Raw genomic sequence first — 15848 nt, forward strand, 5'->3', positions numbered from 1 at the left:
ACTATATGTAGAAAATAGATATGAATGAGTAAAGAAGTCAATGACACAGGGCAATATGTGACCAGTGATAAACAAGTATCAACATGATAAATCCGTTCATTTGTGAGCATTGTCTACTCTGATTAAGTGCAATCATAAAAATCAGGAAAAATAAAATAAAAATAATACATGCTCTATTTTTTATGTTATTTCTTGTATGAAGATAATTAATTACTTTAGTTTATCAAATAATAAGTAGGAAAAATATTTTTCATTGCTCTAATACTTTAGGTTTTTAATATTTACTTTTAGTTATCCTATAGACTACTAGTGTAACCTGCCTTTAATTTTATTTAATAAGTTAAAGACTAAGTTATCATTTCCTTTAAACAGCAAGAAGCTTTCAGTAAGAGATTTTGTTTTTAATTTTCATGTAAATCTTAGTTTCTTAAACACAGTGTATATATTTTAGATATTTTCAGCAGTTTTTGCTTTTAGAAATCATTTAAAAAATAAGAATAACTACATCCATAACGTTAAAAAGCCTCCTGGTATAGAATGTATTGTATTTATCTCCCCTATATTAATGCATTCTAAAAGTGGTAGATAATAAAAGAAAAAAAAAAAACGTCGACAAAAGCAGCACCTGATTGGTCACTTAGAAAACACACGGATCGCCATATAGAACAACACATGAAGCGTAGATGAAATCCAATCCAACGGTGCATATTTGCGTGAGAACCGTATATCTGTGCAGTCTGAACTTGAGCGCGGAAAACTATATTTATAGCTGTCTGAGCTCTTCCCTCTCATCACACTCTTAACATTTCTCATTTTTCATTCCTCATTCCGTCTCTCAAATTTTAAGCTCAGCTCATTTCTAGGGTCCGACATGGACGCCGGTGGAAAGATTAAGAAGGGCGCTGGAGGAAGAAAGGGTGGTGGGCCAAAGAAGAAACCGGTGGCAAGGTCCGTGAGGGCTGGTCTCCAATTCCCCGTTGGAAGAATTGGGCGTTATTTGAAAAAAGGAAGGTACTCGCAGCGTGTTGGAACCGGTGCTCCAGTATATTTGGCTGCTGTACTTGAATACCTAGCTGCTGAGGTAATTTCGCATTTCTTGCATGAACTAGTGATTCTTGATTGTGGTTAATTTTTGGACTGTGGTGATTGATTGTGTTTTGGTGTGGGTTGGATTGTTTAGGTGCTTGAATTGGCTGGAAATGCTGCTCGCGACAACAAGAAGAACAGAATTATTCCCAGACATGTGCTTCTGGCCGTGAGGAACGATGAGGAGTTGGGGAAATTGCTTGCGGGAGTCACAATTGCTCACGGTGGTGTGCTTCCCAACATTAACCCTGTTTTGTTGCCTAAGAAGACTGAGAAAGCTTCCAAGGAACCCAAATCTCCATCCAAGGCCACGAAGTCCCCTAAGAAGGCTTAGATTATATTCTAATTTAGTTATGTATACTAGTCTTTAGGGTTCTTTTTTGTTGTAACAGGAATATTTGATGTTTGAAACACTGTAAGTTTCGTCTAATTGCGTTGTGAAAAGGAGTTTATGAATTAATGGAAAAACCATCTTGTTTTCGGCCACTATTCTTCTTATGCTAACTGTTTATTTGAATTTGGTTTGTTTAACCTTTTTTGATACTGAGATTGTACTTCATAATATTCTGTGTTGGTAAATAATTAAAGATGAGGTGTGTGCCAATTTCAATGGCGTAAATAATGGGTTAGTCCGATTCTTAATGGACTCTGGTTTCTTTCAGTGAAGTTTTCATTTTTTCTTGAATTTTGTATTCCTAAAAATACATCGAATAAACTGTATTGCACTGAAAGATCAAGAATTTATAAATTCTTTTATTGTTTATTCATTGAGTTCTAGTTATTTTGATATGACCATGGACTTGGAAATTGTGTGTTTTTTTTTCGTCTGTGCAACTCTAATTTTGGGGTGATTTCGTGGTAAAGAGGTTTGGAAATGTTTGGTGTTGATGCTGAGATGTCGGGAGTAGAAATTTTGGGAACACACATTGGTATACTGCTGTGAATTGTTTCTAATGGTTGACGCATATTATGCATCGTTGAGAGATTGAATTTTATATGTAATGCGATAAATGTGGAAGGGAATCATATTGTGCATCATAGTAGGCACTAAGCAATACAATCTGAAACTTTTTGTGCATCGTATTTCTTCTAAACCCATAAAACCAGCAAGACCAAACATAGTGGAACTACAGAGCGAAAACCCAATAACAATATAAGTAAGAATTATAAGACACTCGATGGTACATGGCTCATATTGCAACACCCACAATTTTTATACATATTGTGATGAAAAAAAAAATAATATTTACCAACCCATTAAGGTTCTTCTAACCTTATTTACAATCTTATTTCTAGCAGCAACACCTGTTAATTGTAGCTCACAGTTCTCATCCAAGAGAAATCTGTACACCTCCCATTCACGCTCTGAAGTTGAATGCCTTCCTACTTCAGCCTATCACAAAACCAAATCAAGTGATTAGGATCCCCACACTTTGTCAGTGAACGAGTTGTTTACTCCAAATCAAAGCATCCTAACATTGGAACTGCCAAATATGATCCCCACACTTTTTTATGACAAGGGGAAGGAACTATGGACCCATTTGTTTTAAAATTGAATAGAATTGATTTCGATAGAGTTTATTATAAACTGTTGAATGTAAATCACTAAATTGGTATGTGTATCCAAATTAATGACAGTTAAAGATTTACAGTGAAATTGGCATTTTTTTTTTTCGAAAGTGTGAGAATTGTTTTCTCAATGCCAATACAAACAGATAGATTATATATGAAAGGAACTAAGTTACAAACACAAAACTATATGCAGCAGTATCTATGCATGCTTATTTTGAAATGCAGTTATATTTTATATCAACAAAGATATTCCAGACTTGGTGTTACATTTCTGAATTTTCTTACCGAGAAAACACAAATTCCAAGTGTTTTGAGAGCCAATGTGACATCATAAAAAACTCGAGGTCTTCCTTTTCCAGATAGCTCAACTGGATTAGCGACCAATAGTTCGGTATCTGGTCCTCGGTTGGCAATGATTACTCGCAATGGATGAAGCATTTCCAGTTTCAAACGACAGCACAGTGCACTTTGCTTCTCCAGATCCAAAATCTTTTTTCCTTCTTTCTGCTGAATAAATATATCTAACTCACGATATCCCATTGAATTGGGTGAAAATCGGCCATATGAAATCTAAGAAGAAAACTTTAAAAGTGTCAGCAAACTGCTAAAACGTTTTAGTTGACAGAAAAACCAGAAATTCAAGACATTTTCATTTTTCATTCAAATCATTTTTATCCACGATAAGATGAATGATTACTGATATATGAAAGCCAGTTCCGAAGTTTGCACCATCTAATTTCCTCAATCAAAATGATGTCTCCTAAAAGTAACTAATACGTGCACAAAACAGATAAAAAAGTATGGAAATCAACCGACAGATTTTCGAAATCAGATGCATGATTGTGGTTTTTCTAGCTTTATACACACAATCTCGGAAGAGAAATTTATACCTTTATATTCATGTCCTTGAATGTTCTCATAATGTCATAAAGAAGACCCTTGTGATCAGCACATCGTATTTGAACAAGCGTGTGAGCTGGGCTTAAGGCATTGTCTAGTGTTACGATGGTTTTCTTCAACTTTGCCATATCAGGACTAAGAGCTTGAGAACGAACTTCATTTTCTGATAACTCACATTGAAATAACTCCTCAGCTAAAGCAGGAGATAGAGAAGAGATACCCTGATTATACTCATACTCTGAACCCGCCAATTGAAGTTCACAGCTGATACACGAGTCTCGCAGAACATCATTCAGTCTTTCACATGTCTCATCTTGTCGCTTTCTCGTGTGTAAAAGTTCCCTAAAAGAACATTGAAGCAAATGTTGATTACTTATAAACAACAGAATTCACTCCAAATATCTTTCCTTTACTTGAAATACTACAGATGTTCAGCCAAACAAATTCTTAGACAATTTATGATAACCATAACAGTCTTGAAGAACAGAAGAACTGACATGAAAAGAACTTGAGATTCACACAGGATTATCAACAGATTCCATCAGAAACTTTACATTCTTGATTTTACGAATCAAATTTTTGACTCACTCACCTGTTATCTGTCACGAAAAATAGGTCCAACACTCTACCATCCGGTGTTGTGGTCACTTTCACCTTTTGAATGGTAAGTTCAAGCTCCGAGAGCACTTTTGTTACCTCTACAACCATACATATATAAACAACATCAACAAAGACAATTAGAACAAACAAAACACACCAGACGAAACATGATTTCAAGCGACACTATTTCCATTACCGTGTAACAACCCCTTTCGATCAAGGCAACAGAACTTCAACAGATAAACAGGAGAAGATCTGGAAGGCTGCTGGACGAGATAAAAGGAGGCTAAACAAGGAGGACAAATTCCCTGAAGTCGTTCTTTGAGGATCAGATAAGAGGAATTAACGGGAAGCAACAGGGAGTGTGGAATGACCCACAACACAACGTAACACCAAACACCATCGGTTGAAACATCTAAAGGAAACATTCAAATGGGGTCCATTAAAGGCATTAAAAATAGAATGAAGAATCGAAGGGGATCAAGAAAGTTTTTTGAGACTGAAAAAACCTCCTTTGAAAATGCAGAGACCGAAATCGAGAATGACTCTGCAGATATCGCAGGCGAGGCCGGTCTTGTCGGGGCAATTGACGGTGACGATGAAAGGGTCGCCGGGCTTGTTCGGATGCTGGATTTGAACGACGTCGTCATCGGCGCCCGAGACTCCCATCATAGGAGCCACAAAGCACTGTACAGTTGGCAGGTCAAAGGAAACGATGGTTGGTTAAGGTTAAAGTTAAGGTTTGGGTAATATTATTATCATGGGAGTATGCCAAATCGAAGACAGGAACCCATGTATGCATGATGACATTAGGAAGTGTTTTTTTGTTTTTTTTTGTTTTTGTAGCGTGATGCTTATTATGGTTGCAAGTTGCAAGTGGTGGTGTTGAAGAAGCACACGTCAGCAATGGCGAAAGCACCGCTTTTGAGGTGGCGGGTTATGGTGATTACTGTGGTTAACTTTTTGTTTTCTGAGGCTATGATTTCCTCTACAAATCTGCTTCCGATGTGCTTATCACGTTATGCTCATGAAACAAAAAGGAGAAAGGAGTAAATTCTAGCAAAGACTAGGATATTCTGCACAGGGAAAGCAATCACAGAATGAAGTAAACACAATCTAATGGTGAAAAATGTCTTTTTTTTTTTTTTTTTAAACATGTAAGATCATTGCGAGTGATTTATTAATTTTCAATGATAAAATAAAATCCACGATCGGATTTTGATACAACTGTTGGGGCTGTTTTCCACATAATTGTGATAAAAGGTTGATTGGATCAATTCTAGCTTCGTATATGTTTTACTTTTTACTATTTTTGAATATTTTTTTGTTTATTTGATTAATCTAAGGAACGAAGAATTTTAGTAAAAGTCAATATAAATTATCCAAATAAGACTCTTGTTCTGATTACAAAAAGGATCACAAAAATTATAAAAATGCTTCTCAGTTTTGTATAAGTTTAAGGCTTAAATATACATTTGGTCCCTATTTTTGTTTTATGTTCAATTAGGTCCTCATTTTCGTCAAATTGTGGTGAATTTGGTTCTTTTCACTAACGTTGTTTAAATAATTAACGTTTTTGAATAGTACATGCCACGTGTCAGCTCCTGGTTTTTTTGATTTTTTTTTGATTTTTTTTGATTTTTTTTAAATTCTTTTTTAAATTTTTTTAAATTTTTTAAATTTTTTTTAATTTCAAAAAAAGTGTCCACGTGTCAAGTCACAATTGTGCCACCTGTCAATGCTAGTGCCACGTGTCAATTTCTGATAATATTATTTTTTTGTTCAATTTAGTTCTTATATTCGTTATTTTTGTTCATATACTACACAATTTCTCATACCGTCAATTAATAAAAAATATTCTTATATATGATTTGTGAAGAAATTATTATAAAATTAAATAATTGTAAAATACATAACAATATGTGACTGGATTGTAAAATAAAATAAAATATATAATTGAATAATAATATAGAAAATATTTATAGTATGAGTATATTTTATTGAATGGAACAATATACTTAACTTCGGAGTCTCAAAAACAATTTCAACTTTTAAGTGATCAAATATTAATCTGTTTATAAATTAGTTTTTGACTAGTTATTCGAAAGAATGTGATTGCAGCTACTTAAAATTAACTAACACTGGATTTTTTTTTCTCGTACTCGTACGATTGTTTTTACTGTTTTCATAATCCTTAAAACTGCAGGAAATAATATCTAAAACTATCTGAGATTAGTTCCTTCCAACACCAGACAAGATGATATGATGAAGTTTGAATAGAACTTTATTGCAAAACAATTGTGCTCAATTATACAACATAAAATGAATTTCGACTGAGGTATTGTGAATCAGTTTCACTTCAAAATCATAGACTTGGGTTTAGACCTTGCATCAGAGTAAATGGCATGACTCCACACTATTCAAATAACATCCTAAAGCTCAGTTCTCAAAGACATTAAAGAAAGAAAAGTTGAAAATATAACCAGAATACAGGAAAAAAAAGAAGCTCAATTCACTTGTCTTTTAACCCGCAAAATTTGAAGTGACATGATGTAGTCTTCTGCCAAATGAAAACAAAATATAGCAGTGTGATGCTATAGACTCCAAATTTTTGGCACCCCAACATTCTCAGTATCATAATGATGAAGGTTTTGAAAACAGCCAGACTCATCTCACTTATTATTTCTACTTTTGACATGCCACCAAAGGAGAGAAATTGAGCTAATTCTTCTTGTCAACTCCAAGTCTCAGACGGAAATTCTCTTCCATAAGTGGAAGACCATCCCTCAACTTCACCTTTGGCTCCCATCCCAACAATTCCTTTGCTTTTGTTATGTCTGGTTTTCTTTGTCTCGGATCATCAGGAGTGTTCTCCACCATCTTGATCTCAACATCAGGATTGATAAGCTGCAACCACTCACAAAACATTAGATAAAAACTTCTACCAAATGTTTTCATTCAAACACTGCACATAAATATAGATGATGATGTATTGATTTGGTACGATGAACATGCTGTTCTACTTCAGAAAATAGCCAGATGGGTTCACTGGATTGATGAAAAAAGGAGAAATGAATGCTGCTGATAAAGAAAAAAGTCTTAAAACTGACCTCTTTCACAGTCTCAGCAAGTTCAATCATTGTAAATTCACCTGAAATGTAAATATACTCTGATAAGTAACCACGGTCAAAGAAAGTAAATATACTTTCCCAACTAAGGAACTAACAACACCCAAATACAGGTATTGCAGTAGAAACTAACCAGGGTTTCCAAGGTTGATTGGCCCGGTGTTCGGCCCTTCCATGAGGCGGATAAGGCCATCAACCTGAGACATCTCATAAAGATCATAATCACATTCAGGTAGTAGTAATTCGAAGATACAAAGACTACGGGATATATACCAGGTCAGAGACATAACAGAAACTTCGAGTTTGAGTTCCTGGACATTGGACTGTCAAGGATTCCCCCCTATAATGAACCATTCATTATATGAGAATTGAATCAAAATAAAAATAAGTTTAAGAAAGAAATAAAAATTACGGTGAGTCACCAAACTTAAAGTACTAAAATTTAGAACAATTATATCAGTGATTGATCTCGAGTTGCAATCAGGCATGATCGTGGAACAAATCATGCAATGGTTAAACCATTACAAACCATGCAAAAGTAACAACATTATAGCATGAATTTAAACCAGAAAACAGCCAAGTAATTACCGAAGTGCTTGAGCAATGAAATTGCTAACAACACGCCCATCGTCAATATTCATGCGTGGTCCATATGTGTTAAAGATTCTTGCAATGCGTATTTCTATTTTCAAAAGATAAAAACACCTCGAGGAGTTAAAAGAAAAAGGAAAAACTTACTGCATATGCCTTAGACAAAATGAGAAGCTACTATGAGGAAAAGAAGACACGAAAATTACCAATGCCATGCTGTCTATGGTAATCAAACATCAAAGTTTCAGCCACCCGTTTCCCCTCATCATAACAACTACGGACTCCTGATATCATCATATATTAAAGTCCTCAGACTACAGCTTTAAGAATATGCATAAAAGGATACATATATCTCCAGTAATTTAGAGTTCATATTCATCAATGGAAATAGTTCCATTTAAGAAGCTCTTTTGTTCAAGATGAGAATGAAATAAAGGAACCTACCAATAGGGTTAACATTGCCCCAATAGCTTTCAGGTTGAGGATGCACCAGAGGATCTCCATATACCTCAGATGTTGATGTAAGCAAAATCCTGTCAGTAAAATTCAAACTAATTAAGACCAACTAATGGCAGCGGTTTGAGATTATCATTAAAAAAGAATCACAACCTTGCTCCTACTCTCTTTGCAAGCCCAAGCATATTCAGGGTGCCTATCACATTAGTCTTTATAGTCTGTAAAGTAATCACTCCCTTAAGGTTAGTATGCATGTGAAGTACAAGGCAAGTGGTTAGAAAGGCAATGAGACTCTCAAAATTATACCTTCACTGGATTGTATTTGTAGAAAATAGGAGAGGCAGGGCATGCAAGATGGTAGATCTGATCAACCTCAATCAGCAAAGGCTCCGTGACATCTACCAATGTATCAAATTCATAATTAGCATCAACATCATTTGTTTACAAAAGTGATTTAGTAATGCTGAACATAGTAATGCAGAATCAGCATCTGACAGCAACCCAACCCATTCAACTAACTGGTTATTTAAGAAACAGTTAAAAAACAATGACTTCTTTAATTCATGGTGTAACAACTTTGAAGCTTACGCTCAATGCACACCTTAAGTTAACAGAAACCAGTTCACAAACTAGATCTACAAGCTCAAATATCAGTTAGTGAGCAAAAGATAAATCATAAAAAATCTTCATTTTATCTTGCATGTGACAATTTCATTGGCATTGATAGTTGACAGTAAACAAAGATGATACTTTACCATGACGGATAAGCTCAAATCTAGGATGGCCAATCCATTTTTTGAGGTTGTCCTTTGATCCAGTGAAGTAGTTGTCAGCAACAATGACCTGATTATACACAAAGATATTGTGGCAGAACTTTATGAAATCAAACTTAGTTCCAGCTAATGTATTTATCAAATATAGGATGATTACACGTTATGACATTTGTATAAAATCGGTTACATCGTGAATGAACGTCATAAGTATAACATTATGAGAAAAAAATTAACCAGCTGACCTCATTTTTCTCATTTTCCATCAATCTGTCAACTAAGTGAGACCCAATGAATCCAGCACCTCCAGTAACCAGGATTCTCATGTTGGACTATTATCAAGAATGAAAGGAATACATGTAAACATGGGATCAACATAAGACAAAAGAGGTTTATGCAAAATAGGTGATTCTGACAAAAGTCATATTCAGAAACACCTAACATACTTTGACAATGGATCAAAGAACATACACGGTGGTTCTCATTCTCATAATTCAGAACCCAAAGCTAGCACTACGCAAAAGAATAGGAAAACTGAAAAAAACTTTCACAGTTCAAAAGATCCATATAATGAACATACAGCTAAATTTAAAAATGGAAATTTCGACCTTATGTTGATCATCTCGACTTGTATCTTATTAGAAGATTTACAACATACAACATTGGGTTTATGGTCAAACATTTTGATAAGAGCATGTGGTTAAATTATTATATATGACCAGGTACACAAATCATTCCACATTTGTCAACCTTTTCAATATTTTCAAGTTTCTCCTCGTGTTTGTGTTCCAGGCAACATGGTACTGAGTTGTAGTTCAATTTAAGCAGAAATTTGTAATAAAAAAAAGGATAATGAAATTGGATCGAACAAGAAACGTAAATGATCATGCATGAAAAATGGTAATCAAGATAAAAGGATCAATGCTTCACCTGAAAAAATTTGGAAAAGCGCAGGGGAGATGGTGTAGGAGGTGTCTTTGTTGATGTTGTTGTCTGGTGATGTCCATTACCATTGGAAGAATCCGTTGCCATTGTTTGGAGCTCAGAAATTAAAATTCCTACACGAATGTTGGGGTGATCAATGCCTAGCACAGAACATTTAAACCAAATAAGATATTAATTTCTCAACCCAAATCATGTGAACTCATATCTAATTAAAAAGGGTGAATTGCAGCAACAAATAGGGAAAAGAGTGACAAATGCCATTAAAAGCAATCAGAATAAGAGAGTAACAGAGCAAGTCAAGCACCTGATCTCAAGCTCCACAAAAACACCAAACCAAAACCCTAACCACTCTTGTTTTACCACTACTCCAAGATCGCAGACCCATTTATATAGATGAATGACAACCAAAATATGAAATATTATTCCACCAAACTTCAAAATTCAATTTGGAAGTTTGATAAAAAAAAATGCAAACTTGAAGCATACAATAGATAAAATTATCCCCTGAGAAACATAATTCAATTTGGAAAGCTTGAAAGTCACGGAAAGTTGAAGGACATAATGAAAGCTCCGGGACAACGACAATAGTAATGGAAATCACACCAAACTATTATTATGCAGTAAAGATTCAGAAAAGAGAAACCAAACCAAAACCCGACACAACCAAACCAAACCAAACCCCACATTGAATTTTGCTTCTATGACTATAATTTACTACCTAACAGAAGATGGATCGAATGATAGTAATTATAGTTTGAAATATACGTGCAATTCAATTCCTTTTGAAGAATATGATATCATCTATGTCATTCAGCAAGACGAAATTGAATTTGGTGAAGTGCATGAGAAGGAAAGTTTCTCAGCAGCAGTAACACTAGGTTTAAGGTTACTTACACAATGCGCAGTGCCACGTGAACTGGCAGTCAGATAAGGTACTAGGTTCCACGTTTTGTCGAACTGGAAGGTTCCTCAGTTACGATAAAATATTGTTTAAAAAATAAACAACGACAAATTTATTTACTATTTTTTATTTTATTTTATCTATCTATCTATATAATATCTCTTTGAAAAATTATATATCTTTTTAAAACATAATATTTTAATATAGTAAAATGTAAATACATCTACACCGAATGCACATATATATTCTTGCTAATTAGAATAAAAATTCTAGGTAGTTTAATTATGTTGGTTAGATCTTCATATTAATCTAAAGGAACCAACAATGCTAAATTATAGATCTATAATTTAAAAAAAAAACAACAACATTTGTTATAATATTTCTGAAGAAAAAAAAATCCTAATCTTGAAATATTTAAATTCAATTATGTAATCAGTTATACATATTTACTTTTGAATTAAGGAGGGAAATATAACGATAAATATTAAAGAAGTAGTCAATAAAAATCAAATAACGATTTTATTGAAAATAAAAAACGTATGACTCAAATCATACATATTATTCGAGTTTACTATCTAATATATATCTTGTTGTTTCATTAAAAAGTTATGGTGTAATTTTATATTAACTAATATTTACTTTGACAATTTGTCAAATACTTTTATGTCAACCAATGAACTTAATTTCCTTTTAACTATTAATTAATAGTGTCCAATTCAAAGTCAACCTTTAACTCTTTAGTTAATTATAATTAAATAGCTGTAACAAAAATTATATTTGAATTTTTTTAATAGATATGTTTGTTAGGCTTACAGGAAGGGGTATCACTCGGGAGAAACAACACCAATGAGACGTGAGCCTAATCACATAAGACACTGACATCACTCTCAACTCAAAACCTTAAGGCAATAGGTTTATGGACCTTGATCCTTATATGGTGCTCTACTTTCTCATTACTGGTCAATGTGGAATTTAGACTCACACATGGATTCCTAACAATCTTCTCCTCAAGGGTGAGTCCTTCAACCACATTGGTACACTCCTCCTCCAGCGAAAACATTCCCAACCACGAGTACTTCTTTTATGCTCTTTTCTGTACCGCTGTTCTTTTCTTAACGGGACACACTTACCTGACCCATACTGTCAGGAAGACTTTCGATATTAGGACTATACTGCACTCGTCTGAGCCAGTTTTAACCATCGCCTCTAATACCACTTGTTATGTTTATAAGGAGGGGTATCAATGGAGAGATACAATACCAATGAAACCTGAACCTAATCACATAAGGCACTGACACCACTCAATACCCTCTCCTTATAAACCTAACAATGTTCCACCAACGTCTCAACATTCCGTTTTAGATTATGAGGTAAATAAAGTCTAATAAAAAAATTGTTTCCTCACAAGTGTAACACGAATATATCAAAACGATTCAATCTTTTTAACATGCGCGGACTTAATTTATATATATGTTGTCAAATACCAATTTAGTTATTTATGATTATAAATTTTAACCAAAAAAAATTGAACTTTTTCATGAATGCTATGAGTTGATTGATGTTAATGATTGCAATGCAAGCAGCCACCTTTTTTTCTTCTTCCAATCCGGATGTAATATCTACCTTTCCCCTTTCAATAAAGATAAAAATACATATTTTTCTATTCTTATTAAAATTAAGAAACAGATTAATTAAAAGTAAGAAAATTTGTATTCAGAGAATATCGAAAACTTCTCACTCGTAAAACGGAATGGAGCGAAATTCACAACCACACTGCAATGCTTATGAAGGAAGATATATGATTGTTTTCACTACAAATTGTTTTATTTTATTCATAGCACTTCTAGCTTCTCTTACAATTCACTTTTTCTTTATTTTTCTCTTCGTTTCCTTTGCGCCGCTGATAAGTGTTTAGCCTGAGAAGAATAAAATAAAGTAAAAGTGAAAACACCATTGGTACCTACAAATTTTTCTCTCTCATTGTACAATTTCAATGATTGCTTCTTCAATCTCTATTGTTCCTCGTATGCATGAAAACAAGCAGAACCCTAAAGCACTCAAACTCAGAACAACTTGGTTCTTCACTTCACTTTCATCACCATCTAACTTATCAACAACACTTCTACAAAGTTGCAGAAACCATCCAATTATTTCTTCTATTCCATCTTCTCCTAAACCTGAAACCATGCACGTGTTACACTCACTTGACTTTCCCGCTTCAACATCATAAGGGTTTTCATTCTTCTCAACACGTTTAGTTCCACAAATCTCCTCGATATTTTTTATCGATGAGCAAATAAATTCCTTCACATGTTCAAGTTTAGCGTTTAGCGTGTTCACATCCTCTTTCTCGTAAGCCCCACATCGCTGGAATTCTTGCTGGAGGAACTTCAAAGCACGTTCTCCAAACCACAAGAGCTCCACCATTCTCGACAATGACCCCAAAACCTTATTATAACAAACACTGTTAAACGGTACAAACCAAAAATTAGGTTCCACTTCTGCTTCCACAACAAATTTCTTAAGTTCACTAACTTGCATTTTCAAAGTCGTTAGCTTTTCTTCCAAATTGGTCTCACTATAAAGTAGACTCAACGACCCAATGGACTCGCCAAGTGTGGCCAAGCATTGGGAGAGCTCCATTTTGGCACAAGTGGAAGCTCTTTTGGGCTCTAAAATAAGATCCATGAAAATAGAAGAGGAGAGCCCAATAAAGGTTTCAACGATTCTGGCGATAGCAAACTCACTCGGTGGGCCATAGTTTTTCCTACCAAGAATTAGAACGGCCCCAATAACTGCGGAAATGGCTCCAGCAGGCCCATACATTTGGCTTCGTTGAAGGAAGCTTGTGAAAATGAACCAAGGAAGGAGAGACAAGAATCTTATGTGGAAGAATCTCTGAAATACGAAGCAGCCCAAAACGCCGTACACAGTTCCCAACACGGTCCCTTGGGCTTTAACATTTGCTGCCCTAAATGTTGCTTCCCTTCCCGAAACATAGCTCACGGCCACTGAGAGCCCAGCCCAGTATCCGTTTTCCTTGCTATATACTAAGCCCAAGAACACTGCGAGGCCCAAAGATAGAGAGAATTTAATCGGTGGAATAAAATTTGTATTTCTCAATGTTGCTACCCAATTAGCCCAGTGAGAATTTTCATTTGTGTTATTGTCTTGAGCAGAAGTTGGAGCTTGTTTGAGTGGTTTTTTGTGGAGGAGTTGGGTGCAAAATAAGAAGAAGAAGATGGGTAATTGTTGGTGAGTAGTTGGAATGGTTTGAAGGGATTGGAGAAAAAGTGTTACGTCTTTTGCATTGGATTCTGGAACAGTTAGTGAACCGCCACGTAAGCCCTGTTTAGGTTGTTTTATGGCTACGCTAATATGTTCCTCGAGGTTATTGAGACCGTGTTTAAGGTTTTGGTTGAGAATGTTGATTGTGAATGAATTGGTGCAAGTTAAAGCCAGTTCCATCCCTCTCAGGTTCTTATCTACCTCTCCAAGTCTCTGTATTTTGCTCAAGCAATGTGATCTCAAAATTTTACATGGAACTATCTCCCACTGCACGCCCTCCTGCAGAAACAAAAACCATGATTAATAATTACTATAATTATAAACAAGGTTGTGGCTAATTAATTTCAGTTTAGCAATGAAAAAAATGAATTTTTGGGCTTACTTTGTAGAGTGTGATGAGAGAAAGGAGATTGGTTCGCTTGGTTGCCAAAGATTTGGCTTGAGAGATGAATCCAATTGCATTAGCTTTCTCCTCCTCGCTTATTACTTTTATGAGAATCCTCAATCTCTTCGACATGTTCTTTGTTAATAGCTTGTACATTTCATTCATCTGTGCTAATTACCAAACAAAATTTAGACTGTAGAATTGTTGTTTATTAAACACGTTAATAGAGAAGATGGTGAAGGATTTGGTTACCTGGGAGCATGCAAAACGCGGGTATGGAAGAAGCAAGGTCACAAGGCAAGCAAGAGCACCTAAGGCGGTGCTAGCTGCCAAGCGCAAAGGGTGCATCAGAGGATCAGTGTGAACACCATTATCGTACGCCACCACGTACACCAACACTATCTGACCCAACGCTAAGCGTTTAGCTAACAAATGCGCCGCCGAGTGAGGCCAAGGCAGGACCACCACAAATGCGGCCAGCGCCACCGCCACGGCGGTGCCCACTTTGGAGAGCCGCCCTGGTCCGAGAAGCCAGAGGGTGAAGATGGCGGGGCCTATGGTGTGAAGGGTGGCGTAGAGTGCGAGGCAGCATCCGCGCAAGGCGTGTCCGAAGGTGGCGTGGTTGGTGATGATGAGAATGGCTGTGACGTATGAGAATGCAGGGAAGGATATGAGGGTGGTGATGGAGGGTGGCGCGTAGAGGCTCACACATCCCACTACGGTGCATGCTAGGGCTGTGCGGAACGCTGATGAGAGCCCCTCTCGCCACAACCCTCGCATTCTTTTCACTGCCAACACTTTCTTCATTTCTCCTTCTTCTTACTTCATCCGGCACCAACCATGCTTCGCCTTTTATAACCATTACAAGGAGCACAAAAATGCAAGAGTACAAATATTTTATTTCCAATGACCTGGTGTCTCGTTCCTCTCTTCATTAGAAAAATAATTATTCAGAAAAAGTTCTTCTTCTTCATCTTCTCATGTGATGCATGTATCATTGTTTAAAAGTAAAGGGGTTGGATAAAAATGTCAAAAAGAGTTAACAATTTTGATTCCGACAACTGATCATACGCATGAACCAAATTGTGTTAGTTTTCTTAATCAAAATGGAGAAAGGTTTCACTTTTAATACTATATAGTAGAAATTATTATTCCATCAATAAAGTAATTACCCAGATGTATATGTATGGACCATATTGTAGTAATTATTCTAATAATTATCTTAA

The 15848-nt window shown here is 35.5% G+C and overlaps 4 protein-coding genes across 8 annotated transcripts; 1 reads left to right on the top strand and 3 right to left on the bottom strand.

Annotated features, from left to right (window-relative positions):
• Nucleotides 1-777: 777 nt before the first annotated feature.
• LOC114183715 (histone H2A-like) lies at nucleotides 778-1572 on the top strand. The gene is made up of 2 exons (XM_028070830.2): nucleotides 778-1081; nucleotides 1181-1572. The coding sequence occupies exons 1-2, from the start codon at nucleotides 872-874 to the stop codon at nucleotides 1418-1420; spliced, it is 450 nt and encodes a 149-aa protein (XP_027926631.1). The 5' UTR covers nucleotides 778-871; the 3' UTR covers nucleotides 1421-1572.
• A 527-nt stretch (nucleotides 1573-2099) lies between these two features.
• On the bottom strand, nucleotides 2100-5099 carry LOC114186333 (ACT domain-containing protein ACR9-like). The gene is made up of 6 exons (XM_028074398.2): nucleotides 4668-5099; nucleotides 4355-4573; nucleotides 4151-4256; nucleotides 3549-3900; nucleotides 2944-3228; nucleotides 2100-2479 (listed from the first exon to the last, which is right to left on the bottom strand). The coding sequence occupies exons 1-6, from the start codon at nucleotides 4828-4830 to the stop codon at nucleotides 2333-2335; spliced, it is 1272 nt and encodes a 423-aa protein (XP_027930199.1). The 5' UTR covers nucleotides 4831-5099; the 3' UTR covers nucleotides 2100-2332.
• Nucleotides 5100-6421: 1322 nt separating this feature from the next.
• On the bottom strand, nucleotides 6422-10963 carry LOC114183270 (UDP-glucuronic acid decarboxylase 5). 5 transcript variants are annotated; one of them, XM_028070215.2, is made up of 13 exons: nucleotides 10943-10963; nucleotides 10034-10188; nucleotides 9349-9435; nucleotides 9089-9176; nucleotides 8640-8731; nucleotides 8487-8551; nucleotides 8322-8410; nucleotides 8084-8161; nucleotides 7875-7968; nucleotides 7560-7626; nucleotides 7420-7483; nucleotides 7269-7309; nucleotides 6422-7065 (listed from the first exon to the last, which is right to left on the bottom strand). In XM_028070215.2, exons 2-13 carry the CDS (start codon nucleotides 10133-10135, stop codon nucleotides 6880-6882), a joined length of 1053 nt encoding a protein of 350 aa, XP_027926016.1. In that variant the 5' UTR covers nucleotides 10136-10188; nucleotides 10943-10963; the 3' UTR covers nucleotides 6422-6879. The 5 variants fall into 5 exon arrangements, with proteins under 5 accessions (XP_027926016.1, XP_027926015.1, XP_027926018.1 ...); XM_028070214.2 differs by lacking the exon at nucleotides 10943-10963 and adding an exon at nucleotides 10767-10934; XM_028070217.2 differs by lacking the exon at nucleotides 10943-10963 and adding an exon at nucleotides 10767-10785 and having other exon boundaries at nucleotides 10034-10161.
• A 1842-nt stretch (nucleotides 10964-12805) lies between these two features.
• On the bottom strand, nucleotides 12806-15450 carry LOC114183216 (P-hydroxybenzoic acid efflux pump subunit). Its single transcript, XM_028070147.2, has 3 exons — nucleotides 14875-15450; nucleotides 14620-14787; nucleotides 12806-14516 (listed from the first exon to the last, which is right to left on the bottom strand). Exons 1-3 carry the CDS (start codon nucleotides 15427-15429, stop codon nucleotides 12927-12929), a joined length of 2313 nt encoding a protein of 770 aa, XP_027925948.2. The 5' UTR covers nucleotides 15430-15450; the 3' UTR covers nucleotides 12806-12926.
• Nucleotides 15451-15848: the final 398 nt, after the last annotated feature.

The sequence above is a fragment of the Vigna unguiculata genome, chromosome 5, assembly GCF_037176805.1.
Source record: "Vigna unguiculata cultivar grain cowpea cultivar isolate G323 ecotype 2 chromosome 5, ASM3717680v1, whole genome shotgun sequence".
NCBI classification, from domain to species: Eukaryota; Viridiplantae; Streptophyta; class Magnoliopsida; order Fabales; family Fabaceae; genus Vigna; species Vigna unguiculata.